The sequence below is a fragment of the Nilaparvata lugens genome, chromosome 10 (genome assembly GCF_014356525.2).
Source record: "Nilaparvata lugens isolate BPH chromosome 10, ASM1435652v1, whole genome shotgun sequence".
Classification (NCBI taxonomy): Eukaryota; Metazoa; Arthropoda; class Insecta; order Hemiptera; family Delphacidae; genus Nilaparvata; species Nilaparvata lugens.
This window is the reverse complement of record NC_052513.1, coordinates 21,636,617-21,650,558: the sequence shown is the minus strand read 5'-3', so window position 1 is coordinate 21,650,558 and position 13,942 is coordinate 21,636,617. Positions and strand designations below refer to the sequence as shown.

Genomic DNA, 13,942 nt, shown 5'->3' with positions numbered 1-13,942 from the left:
GTAAATAATTACAAGATAACTAAAAATCACAATCATACCCTAAAGAACAATACAGAACATCTTTATTATGGAAAATAGTACCAAAGGTTACAAAAACCTTTTAGTGTTATACTAACACTAAGAAAAATTGAGAAAGAGAAAAAAATGAAACTAAAAAGACAAGAAAAAAAGGAAAGAGAATTTCAGTATCAGTTGAACATTACAAAAATACTAACAATATTACAAACTAAAAAAAAAATGTCGAACTTACCAGCCAGTTGTATAAAAAATTGAAAAACAAGATCAATATTAACAGAATTGATTGGGAATCACAGAAATTGGGAAAGAAATTACAGAAGTTGGAGAAGACAGCATGATTCCATGTAAGTTTTCTACTAGGGGTGGCTTGTTGGAGTAAGTGATAACGCGCTGGTCTAATAATCAAGAGAACCCGAGTTCGAATCTCGACAGGGGCAAAAGTTCTTGGCCATAGCACAATCACATTGATACGGCCACCCCGTCTTTCGGAGTAGACGATATAAGCCGTCGGTCCCGACTACATAAAAAGTAGTCGTCATCTCTCATCATCCCTCTCACTCATTACCCAGGCACAAGCCTAAGAGCTTATGTAGGCATCACCCTTAGTATTTTTAACATGTTATTTATTCGCTCATGCATACAAATATCTTCAAAATGATTGTGAAAGAAACAACATTAACGTTCATGAATCATCGTTATTCATGTTTTTTCAAAGATTGTTGAATACACACCGAGACCACCTACCAGAATTATGATTATTTTTAAAGTCGTCCCATCACATATTACAAAAAACAAATAATCTTCATGACATATTACTCATATCCTCAACAAGAATTCAATTCATCTACAATGGCAATAGTATACAAGTAAAAATAGTTATAATATACTAATATCAACGTGGCAAATATATTTATCAAAAGCATGTGAATCAAAATTTGTTGCATTGCAATATTTATGTCTCAGTAATAAACTTATTTTCTGTTGTTCAGTTCTGAATTGTATCAGACTACTGACACGGGTTCTGCCGTACATCTTCGAGGATCCAGAATGGCGTGGATTCTTCTGGACCAGTTTGCCGGAACAGCCTCGCCAGGCAGAAGAGCAAGCAGAGGAGTCTCTGCCTCTGGCTCACTCCCTCCTCAACGCTATTTGTGTAAGTTGACAAATTGCATGATTATTATTCAATGGCTAACTTATTCCAAGGCTAAAAGTGAGTAGGCTTCTAATTTTCTGAAAATAATTTATTTCATGTTCTCAGTGATTATCCAGTTAAGGTATTGAATTCTAAATAAGTGTATCATCCTTCAAGATGCATTTTTCTATTATTTTATTAGTACAATTACAAATAATAAAACAATAAGTAAGAGAGAGCAACATGCTTAGTCCAAAGCTGTTCTTCTCCCATATTTTACAAACAAACAGTAACATTTTCAAAAGCTAGGTTACATTTCACTTTCAAGTGCAATTTTCTGTTCAAAAACAAAGGATCTAGAAATTTCCAATTCAGAAGGATAAAAAACCTGATCAGATATCTGATCAATATTGAACTTAATAACCACTGAAAACTTGAGAAAAATTCAGCTATTTCAGAAAAACTTGGAGCCAAAAGATACATTACCGGTAACCAACTCACTTTTAGAACTATTTAATATGTATAGTATTTCTTAAATATTTATAAATAATACAAATTTACAAATTTGCTTTGCATAAATATTTGCTTTATACAAATATATTTTATCTGTATAGAAAATTGGACTTGAATTAAGTGAAGTATAATATATCTTTTAAAAATTTTACTGTTTATAAAATGTGGGAGAAGTGCAGTTCTGGGCTTAGACTTTCGTTCGCTCCCAGTCATAACTATATGATTTGTGATTGTATTTGTGAATTAATATCTCACAATATTACGGTCAACTTATTTTTTTACATAGCCGAATACATTATGGCATTAAGATACTTTCACATCTTATAATCGTATAGTGAATACCGTAGTAGTTAAACCCAAATTCAATGTAATATAGGGTTAAATCAAACTATCGTCTCATTTATATTTTACCATCAGCTCATCCTACTCTCACACTGCTATTGAGTTTACAGGCCTTACTTTACTTTTGCTGGCTCTACAGTCCGGTGTGGACCTTGGCCTCCCTCACGATTTGCTTCCTTGCTTCTCTGTATTCTGCCTTTCTCCCATAATATGCAAGTCCTCCTCCACATCCCTCAGCCACCTCTTCGTTGGTCTTCCACGCTTTCTAATCCCCATCATTTGTGCGTTCATCAAGTTGTTGGGTAACCTGTCTATTCCCATTCTTGTCACGTGACAAGCCATCTTATTCTTTGCGCTTTGATGAAACGCACAATATCTTCTTCATTCAGGAACACGTTCACCTTGGCGTTACTCCTTGCTCGCCAACCTTCCGTCGTTCTCACTGGTCCCAACTCTCTTCTCATAATCTTCCTTTCAAAGATGCGCAACGCATTCATTTCTTTAACATTTAATGGCCATGCCTCTGCGCCGTAGGTCACTACTGGTCTAATAAGGGTTTTATAAATTTTCAATTTCGTTCCTCAAGAAAGGATCTTGGACTTCATTAGTCTTAAGTTGGCGAAATACGCTCTATTTCCAGCCAAGATTCTGCTATGAATGCTTACAGGCATTCTACTCATTAGATCTACTTATCTACTCATAAGATCGTGTCTCACATGAGGTGGTTTGGAACCAACCATTAATCCGCCACTATCATCTCTTCTATTCATTATTCACCCAAGCACAAGTGCGGGATTTGTGTGCGCATCATTCTCAGAAAATGATGTCCGGTCCCACAAGGTGTCAAACTATCAATTCGACAACTGGAAAAACTTCAATAAATGAAAATGTCATATGTTAAAAATTTGAGAATGACATGATTTATACAGGGACCGGCATATTAATCTGACGATTTTGTAGTAATTGTTATGCTGGCACCACTGTCATTGAAAAGGCGGGAATGTTGTACATCGACAGGTCTATTCATGCCATTTCAGTAGCCAGTATGTCGTGGTCAAGTCGACATCGAGCGATTGTGATTCAAGCTTATTTTTAAAATAATGAGTCAGTTATCTTAACACAGTTATTGAATTACACAGTTATTGAAAATATTGAATTAACACAGTAATTTAAATAGACACGCGCCTGTTCCCTGTAGGAATACGAGCTTGTTGTGGGTAAATAATTTTAGGAACACGTTGACTCCTTTAAAAACGAAACCAACAGGACGAAAACGGACTGTGAGAACGCCTGAAAACATTAACACGGTAAGAGTAGCTGTTACACGGTCTCCATGATGTTCAGCAGAGAAACATGCTGTTGCTGCAAGCCATTTCTGATTGGAGTGTACGACGAATTCTTCATTCCGATCTGATATTCCATCCGTATAAGATAATGTTAGTGCAACAACTTGATGCAAATAATTGGGCACATCGCAAAGCCGCTTCCGAGATCATTCTCGAAAATGTCCACCAGGATTCTTTCAAGTGACGATGCACATTTTCATTTTTCGGGATTTATGAATAAAAAAATTACCGTTATGGGGCAGCCAATAATCCATAGAACTAAAGGAAGTCATCCAACGAGATATTGAAGCAGTTCCACAAGTGATGATTGAGCGAGCAATGGCAAATTTTAGAATTAGGTTGAGTGAGTGTGAAAAGTAACGGAAATCGTTTGGATTTCATAATCTACAAATAAAAAAACTTTGCGAGTAATCTATGTAATTCACTGTATAATTGTAAAATTTGATCTTTAATTTGATATATTACATTTTTTAACTGTACGAAACACACTTTACTTATTATCCCTCAAAAATCGTCAGGTTTTCATGCCGGACCCGGTATATGACAAATGTTGTTAAAATTCCAAGCACAATATAGATTTTGTATGATAATGCTATTAAATGGAAAGGAATATTATAAATCAACATATAATGAACGAAGATAGACGTGTCAGTAAATCGGAAGAACTCAAAAGAATGGCCACGTATCCTTATATTCCAATGAACATGATGTAATAGATATACGGCACCATTATGACAACTCAAGCGATCCAGCTACTGGACAACTCAGCCATGAAAAATATACAATACAAAGAAAGCATTCAAGTTTTTTGTGTTCTGGAGCTATCGTATTAATTCCAGCTAGAGGGAATAATTATATTGTTACTCTTCCATATTGCACAATATTTAAACGTAACTTTAAAACTTTTTTTTCAATGTAGTTTAATTTTATTCTTCTTTACAGGATCTTCTCTTTTGTCCTGACTTCACGGTGGCTGGCAATAGAAAAACGGGACCCGTAAGTATTTATATTACATTTCATCTACAATACATTAATATCATTCCCATGGCATTAGCTTATTAATCTAAAAAAACGTGGAATACATTTTTGTTACTATCAATTTTCAGTTGAACGATAAAATATTTGACCGAAGCGAAGCTGAGGTCTTAGTTTCAACTCGATCGGCTTTTGTCTGTTTGTTTGTTTGTACCGCAGTTACAGTCGCAGCTATTGTCCAATTTGGATGAAATTTGGTATGCAAGTTCTTTGAAACAAGGCGCAGAAACGTATGTGTAACGATTTTTGGTAAGATCTCCGGTTTTTTGTAATACTAAAAAAACTGTAGAATAACCTCAAAAGTATCTTTGAAGATACAGCAACTCATGTTCCTACTATTTCGCATATAATCATAAAAATGAATCAACTAATAAATCAACAACTATTTTAGTTGTAGACAATATTTAACATCATAAACATTTCTTTAATCTCCAACTTTTTTTATTCATAACTATCAATTATTTTTTTAACTGAATTTTCAGTTTATCAGGTACAATAATTATTGTATTGTATGCATTTCTGTGTCGCTCTACAGTGTCAAGTCTTTTGTTTTCCTTTTGGCATGAGATAGGAAACCGATTTGTGAACATCAACTTTCTGCATAGGCATAACAAGCCATAACATTGAATCCACTTTTAATGAAAAACATCATTAGCAACCTCTTGTCATTGTCACCAACAAACCCATCTTATTTAGAATCATTTTCCATCTCACCATCGTCTGTGAGACTATTCATCATCTAAATTGCCTACTGCATATTCCATTTTTCCGTCGGTTGACCGATTTCTTATAATTAATTATTAGAAAAGTTGTAATATATGTTTATATTGTGAATATGGAGACGATATAAAGGTACCTCATTGATAAGTCCGGTGTCCCTGCAAACAGTGTCTCTAGCACTTTCAATGGAGAAAATAATAGATGACATGGCTAAATCTTCACAATAATATACTGTACTTACTGGCCCTTCTCATTAGATTGAGAGTTGTATTCATGAGCGAGGTCTACTGTTCGCAGAACTACTAGTATATTATGATCTAGGACCTCTTCATAAAAATCTTGAGATTGTGTAATACTGGGTAAAAGCTCTTTCACATTAGTATTCGGTCCTCTCCAGTGAGCTATTTGATAATTTCATGAATAGTATCATAGAGAAACGATAGCATAAGAAGATATCCCATGGTATAGGGCGTTTATGTCGCAACTTTTACTGTTATCCCAAGCCGATAGTTCACGTAGTTCTTTCCTATGCAGCTGTGTGACGCTGGTAGTCTCTCAAATTGTGCCGCTCATTCTAATTTAAAAAAAATTGAAGCATTCTAGCTTGTTATCTAATAATGAGTAGTCCTTCTACAAAATCACTATTTTTAAAACAATTTAATGACTTATAAAATAGGATTATTCCATTCTATTCTTTATTTAATCAAAAACCCACAGGCATATAGCATTTTCAAGGGAAATCGAAATAATAAGTGGCCTAACACCAAAAAAACTTGAATGGAATGTTTGTTTTCAAGTGGAAATTGCGCACCAAATTGAAGGTATATTTTCAAAATGTTCCTGGCCCCCCTTTGGTGGGTGGGGGTTATACCATACCCCCCAGTGATCCCCCGCGTGGGATCCCCAAAGTTTAGGTACTTTTTACTCCAATGATATGATCCCCCCACAAGTTTTTTTCTGGATACGCAACTGGTTCAACTATGGATATACCAAATGAAGTATAATAAAAAGGCAAAAATTAAATTTACTCACCGATAAATCAATCTTTTAGAAATAAGTTTTCTAATAAGAAGTTTTCCGACAACGAAATCACAAGATTAAGCTAGCAGTCTAGCAGTTTGGTTTTATGTCGATAGTTAAACTAATATATCGACAAGATATCGATTGTAGAACCACGATAATGATTACGGTTTTCAATGTTGAACATAGATTTCGGATAACAGAGATCGGAGATAAACGGATTTGAATATTTTTCCGCGAGGTAGGACAGTCAACCCGCGGTAGACAAAGTAGCCCCGGTTGACGTATTTATATAAAAAATATAAATTCATCAGAATTCGAATTCCATTGCATATTGATAAAATAATTCTAAGCATTTTAAAATTTGCTTTCGTGTTGAGAAAGTCCTTTAAAACTGATAATTTCCCCTTTTACATTTCCAGCCGTTCAGACATACCCCTTCATTATAAGAAAATGCGCTCGGCTGGAGCCGAATACCAGGCAGACACACATGGCATTGGAATGTGCCATGTGTGTCTGCCTAAAATCACCCCAACAAAACAGTAAAATATGACAATAATCGACAGTAATCGGCTTGGGATAACAGTAAAAGTTGCGACATAAATTCCCTATACCATGGGATATCTACTTACGCTATTGTTTCTCTATGATAGTATTTAGAGAACCTTTTCATGAGCATACCTCAGATTTTCTTACTAGATTTATTTATGAATAGATGGAAGCAAACAGGATTTCTCCCAAAAATTGCAGATTTGTCCAGATGGGAGATCTGTTTAATCGTGTATTTTCTGATTATTGTATTGATTCCAGAAAACTCACATCTCAGAAAATAAACCTTTCAATATTATTTTGAGTTAGATGATGAAATAATTGCTAAAATTTGTATATACTTACGGGCCGAACTACACGAGGCTTTTGTCAGTTGGCACGACAGGACAAGAAACTCTCCGATCTATTGGACAGGAAGCTCATTTGATGCGTCAATCTTATCAGCCAGTCGTATAACTTCATGTCCCGACATGCTGACTGAAAAACGCCTCGTGTGGCTTGTCCCTTATTCGTGTTGTTTTGCAGGTGAATGATAGACAAATTCCATCTTTTGATTTTATCTTTATTGTATCTTAAACTGCGTTTACACCAAAGTTATTAACAAAATGTTAATAACTTAATCCTTATAGATTCTATTAAATTGAACATAACTTATCGTACACATGATGAACATATGTGTTTGTCAAGTTCCGTTTAATCTAATAGAATCTATAAGGATAGATGTGTAAACGCAGCTTAAGTGTTGTTTGCACAGTGACATTTAATTTCATTTTAAACTGGATCAAATCCATATCAAGTCTCGTTCGTTATCATGTGATTCATCTTGTGTTCAAGCCACCAGCTGATTAAATTCAGTTTAAGCTTTGACTGTGCATGACTTTGACTTTGACTAGTGAATGCAATTATTGTTTTATGTGATTTAGGACAAAGCCGAAGACCTGCAGGCAATAGACAGCTGTGAATATATCTGGGAAGCGGGAGTGGGATTCGCGCACTCTCCTGCCAGATATCCAGCCCACGACCTGGCTCGCACTGAGCTCTTGAAACTTCTCCTTACCTGCTTCAGCGAAACAATGTATCAACCTCCAGTAGGTAAGAAAATCGAAGAAATACTTATTCTATAATACTACTTAGGCCTATGACAAGTTTTTGTTTTAATAAAAATAATTCAGTGCTAGTATGCAATGGGTCTTGTAAGACCTGGCTATACATTGTAATTTGTGATTTGTGAAGAATCAATGACATAATTATTGAACAGAGGCCTATTATGATTTTGTATGTCTTCATTATTCACATAGATTTGAGGGTCTCATTCATTTTACACATTGAAGCAACTCAAAACAAACTGCGTACAGTTTTGATAACTTGAAGCAACTCAAAACAAACTGCTTACAGTTTTGATAACTTGAAGCAACTCAAAAAAAAACTGCGTACAGTTTTGATAACTTGAAGCAACTTAAAACAAACTGCATACAGTTTTGATAACTTGAAGCAACTCAAAACAAACTGTATACAGTTTTGATAACTTGAAGCAACTCAAAACAAACTGCATACAGTTTTGATAACTTGAAGCAACTCAAAACAAACTGCATACAGTTTTGATAACTTGAAGCAACTCAAAACAAACTGCTTACAGTTTTGATAACTTGAAGCAACTCAAAAAAAACTGCGTACAGTTTTGATAACTTGAAGCAACTTAAAACAAACTGCATACAGTTTTGATAACTTGAAGCAACTCAAAACAAACTGTATACAGTTTTGATAACTTGAAGCAACTCAAAACAAACTGCATACAGTTTTGATAACTTGAAGCAACTCAAAACAAACTGCTTACAGTTTTGATAACTTGAAGCAACTCAAAAAAAACTGCGTACAGTTTTGATAACTTGAAGCAACTCAAAACAAACTGCTTACAGTTTTGATAACTTGAAGCAACTCAAAACAAACTGTATACAGTTTTGATAACTTGAAGCAACTCAAAACAAACTGCATACAGTTTTGATAACTTGAAGCAACTCAAAACAAACTGCTTACAGTTTTGATAACTTGAAGCAACTCAAAACAAACTGTATACAGTTTTGATAACTTGAAGCAACTCAAAACAAACTGCATACAGTTTTGATAACTTGAAGCAACTCAAAACAAACTGCATACAGTTTTGATAACTTGAAGCAACTCAAAACAAACTGCATACAGTTTTGATAACTTCACAAGTCATAAGTTTCACGAGTTAATCTTCTTGTTGTTCTTCTATTAAAAGTAATAAAGTTGAAAAATAATACCATGGTACCCTTTTAAAAACTTTTTAAAAAATATATTTAAAAAAACAGTTTCGGATGCTTACTCCATTTACAACTTTTTAAAATAAACTCTGTTTATTAGGAGTAAGCAGAAACTGATGTTTTTAAAAGGGTACCATGGTATTATTTTTCAACTTATGTTTCAAATTGGCCCTCTAACTCAAATCTAATGAATCTTTATTTACCAAAAAAAAAACATCTGCAGGTATAAATTATAAATATTTTGAATATTCCCCACAGAGACACAGTGTGTGTGTGAGGAATAAGTTCAGTAGTACATTACATCAGTAACTGCAGTCATTTCATCATCAATCATCAGCCATACAGTTGTATGTTGCTTTGATGGTGTGAAACTACAATGATAAGAATGAAATATTTCTATTTTATATGTTCTAATTCAGTATTGAATCTCAGTTATGGGCTTATCACATTGAATACTTATTTCTTTAACTATAGTCTTGGATCTATAGAGTCAGCAAAATATGTTTCAAACTTGACAATGACATGAATAAGAACATTTCAAAAAGGAATGAGTAGCCACGTTCAGGTTTTTGTAATCAGAATTTCGAATATTGCATTGAGTCCTTGCTTAGATACAAATTTCAATGGCACATTTTCAATATCTTTATGAATAAATGAATTTATTCCCTCCTCAAATTACAAATACATAAGTAGAAATTAAATAGTATCTTGGAAATTATAATGATCACGTATCCAGTAGTGTGATCAGATAATCGAAGTATAATTATCAATGTAAGAACTTTATCAAATTAAATAATAAATAATAAAAATATTAAATGAAAAAAATTATTCAAATTTTTCTTTCAATATGAATAATTAACACAATATCAACTTCTCACTACACAAAAAGAATAAAAATAAACGTAATAAACTCAATGTTATTATTAAATAATGATGATAATAAGCTTATTATAAAAATAAGTATGTGATTTACTTCTGATTCCAAGTTTTCATAAATAAATAAAACTCTTTATTGACATAGAAACGCCAGAAATGCAGAGTGACTGCCAAGGTCATATGTCTCGTCATATTTTACAATTGATATAATACAATCGATTAATTATAATAATTAAAATAATAGACTATTATCAAATACAATCAAGACAAAATTAGATGATGGGTAACAGAATACTAGTTATAAAATACTATAAAATGCGAGTTACAAATCAAATCAGTTTTATTACACAAGAAACATAATACAATTAACATTGATAAAATAGGAAGTATAAACTAGTAAAGTACGTAAATATAACTTTCTGTTACACTTCTGCAAGAGTAAACCTGTACCCTGACGTCAAGTTAAGTAAAAAGTATATGATTTAGAGCTAATTTCAAATTTTAAAGAGAACTTACAGTTGTGGCTAATAGATTTATTTATTTTTCCTACAGTTACCTTGAAAAGTGGCCATTCCTGCACTGATTACAGAACGCAAAGAATCACTTTTCCGCTCTAGTGCGGGAATAGTATATTTCGCACCTAGGGCCGAAAATGAGATATTTCCGGCTCGAAATCGGTTTTTAAGTCCGAGGCCGTAGGCCGAGGACTAGAAAAGATTGAGAGCCGGAAATACATTTTTGCCCATGGTGCGAACGCTATTTTTCGCCACACCAAAAAAAACTTCCCAATATATAAGAAATTAAAAAATAAATAAAACTCAAACAGCCTATTTTGATAGTTTGAATCTTGGTTATGACAACTTTCACTGTCAATTAATTTCAATATTACTAATTAATAATTTACAATAGTGACAATATTTTTATACTATTAATATTTTGAATAATTATTTGAATTTTTATAGCTCGCGCTTTGTGCCTGGTGCAATATCTCATGGATAGATGGATGAATAGAATTTTCATTACTATTTTGAAATAATGTGATTAAAAAATTAATATAATTGCATATTTCACAGTTTTGTCTCAAAATATATCTAAAAAATTGATTGAAATTTAAATTACGGTAACTAATATAAAAAATAGCTAATAAAAGTCGAAATTCATCGACAAAAAAAAATGTCACTGACCGAGGTTCGAACATAGATCATGTTTGTAATTCACTAAGCTTCGAGTTCTGATGTACTACGCCTTTACGCTCTCGGCCATTGTATAATTTTGATCAAAGAGGCCTGTAAGTCAGGTAACGTATGTAGGCTACTATAATATAGTGTAGGCCTATAGCGGCAAACTTGAAGCCGGTTTGCCGGCATTTTCACAACAAAATATTGCTCTGAAAATAGTTAAATCATAGAGAAAACATTCGAAGATTCAATCTTGAGTGGGCCTAATGTTTTCTCTATATGGTTTGATATTGAAGAAAAATTATCTAAAAGTTTTAATAATGAATTATGGAAAAATTACTAGGAATTAAGTCAAGGCTGAGTTTCACCAGTAGGCTTACCTTAAACTTTAGATCTCTGCTGTATTTTCCTATTATTATTGTTGATTGTATTGCATTAAGAAGTGGAATTCGATAATAAAAAAGAAACAATTATTACTCTACCTCACTTTTAAATATTGATACAATTATTGTACTTTGATTTCAAATTCGATTCTTCACTTTTAAAGACTTGCGATACTTACCTTTCTGACAATGGACAATGCAGCCAACATTATATTGTTGAGGCTATGGAGATATCATCGTATTCTATTGTTTGATATCAAAAACACAATAATAAATATTAAATTATGAAACAGTAATTCATAAAATATATTATAGACATGATACCGCGATTCACGATACATAATTATATAGATTATTACAGTCGTTATGAGATTATCTCTATGATTTTTGTGAGATCGGACACGATCAGCTGTTATTCAAGGTCATTTTACAGCCCTAGGGCCGTAAAGTTTTACCGGCCTGGTCGGAAAACAATCACTTTCGGCCTCCATATGACGCACGTAAACCAGCTCATTACATCCAAGTGTGGCGAAAAAAATTTTTCTGCACTCCAGATTTGCAACATGGCAACACAAAATAGTTGGTGGGTTATATGGAGGATTAGTGCAGGAAAACAAAAATTAAGTTGGTAACAATGACTGTGGTTAGATTTAGATAAAGAATCATTTCAATGGCTACCCCACATTTATGATAAAATCCCAATCTAGAAATCCAAAACAAGAATAATGTTTATCTAAATCATAATTAAATAATAACTTCTCATCATTTAATAATAAATAATGTTTATTTTCTATTGACAGTAATAATTATTTCAACTCCAAGCAATGAGAAATGTAGCAAACACACATTTTGAAATTCAAATTTTCAGGTTAAATAATTACCGTTCGAAATCCATGTCAATAAAATTAATAAAATAACATTAGAATATACTACAATCAAATATTTTCTGTTTTCTATGTTATTTTATAAATATTTTTTAGTTTACTTATAGTATTTTTCGGTAATTATAGTTAATCATAATTCTAAATATCTAAATACCGTTTTTAGCTGGATGAAACGAAGTTAGGTACGATTCTTCCCGCTAGGTCGCGCGCTTGTCGGTTCAGCCATTTTGCAGCCATCCGAACAAGCTGTTGGCGTGTATTTTGAATGCAATTTTTTTGTTTTAACTGTATTTTTTCTGATTCTTGAATGAATAAAAATGAGAACTTTGGCTGAGAATTTTCAACTTCAATTGGATTATTAATTTTTAAATGAATTAAGGATGTTATTAATAACAGCATCACACACACAAACATTTGATGGATTTTCAGCCATCAATTTATTCATAATTGCCCACTTTTCATATTCAATGGTAACTGTAGGAAAAATTTAATGTGAAATACGTGCGCAAAGTTCCTCTGCTGCACTCAAGAAGCCATTCCGCCCTCGCCTACGGCTCGGGCTTAAACGTTTCTTTCGGTGCAGCAAACTATCACTTTGAGCACTAGTTGCACAAATAACTATATTCATTCATTGTACGGAACACTATAATCATATAGTTATAATCAAAATGATTTATTTGAATAGTCTTTAAATATCAGTGAACTGACGTTAAGAATAACGGTTACAGATTTGCACACAGCACCAAACAGATGGATCCAATACCTTACGTCGGCGGAGAACCGTCACGCTCTGCCCCATGTTCACGTCACTGTTGAACACGGTCTGCGCCTACGACCCCGGTGGGACTTGGAGTGCCCTACAACCACCTGCTCTTCCTCGACTCCACCGAGCCACTCGTCGATGTCGCCTTGCAGATCCTCATTGTCACCTTGGACCATGACACTACTCAAGGCGAAGAGGTCAACAAAAAAACAATTAATATCATTCATTCATTTATTCATATATTTATGAATAAAAACTATATTCATTCCTTATTATATCTACCTTAAAAATATACACAAAATTATTTCATTTTCATTTGTTTATAATTTCATTTCAAAATCTATGTGTGATTGGAAAAGGGTCAATAGGCTCAGCCCAAAATTGCCCCTTTCCCAAATTATGAATCAAGGCTTATACAGGGTGAGTCATATTCTTCCTGTTTTGGAAGGGCGTTGCACGAAGAAGGAAAGGAGCAGAAAGGTGGGGATGGTGTCATTAGACGCGCCATTATATGCAGTTTTAGTGTGAGCGATGGCTTGGTCGGGGCAACATCGTGCGTTCGTAGTTGAAGAGTTTATTAAAAATGGCGTCTCCGTGATCACAACACAGCGTGCGACTTGACCATTTTCTTCAAAAAAAAAAAATGACCTTAAACACCAAACTCTGCAATAGCGCACCACACTGTCACTCGAGGGCTGTGGAGTGGTCGTTCGTGTAGGTTTCGTGGGTTATTCTCAACCCAGTATCGAAAATTCTGTTTGTCAACATTTAACTTTGTTAAATTCTGTTGGTGTGTGTGTGTGTGTGTGTGTGTGTGTGTGTGTGTGTGTGTGTGTGTGTGTGTGTGTGTGTGTGTATCTGTCTGTACGATATCGTCTGTGTACACGATATCTCATCTCCC

At 33.8% G+C, this 13,942-nt stretch overlaps 1 protein-coding gene across 1 annotated transcript in view; it reads left to right on the top strand.

Moving 5' to 3' along the window:
• The window catches only part of LOC111052932 (protein HID1), a 31,405-nt gene that overhangs the window by 3,565 nt on the left and 13,898 nt on the right, over positions 1-13,942 (top strand). Inside the window, 6 exon segments of the mRNA XM_039436537.1 lie at positions 1,008-1,171; positions 4,294-4,347; positions 7,599-7,767; positions 13,007-13,071; positions 13,073-13,114; positions 13,116-13,238. Of these exon segments, the coding sequence (XP_039292471.1) occupies positions 1,008-1,171; positions 4,294-4,347; positions 7,599-7,767; positions 13,007-13,071; positions 13,073-13,114; positions 13,116-13,238 (617 nt within the window).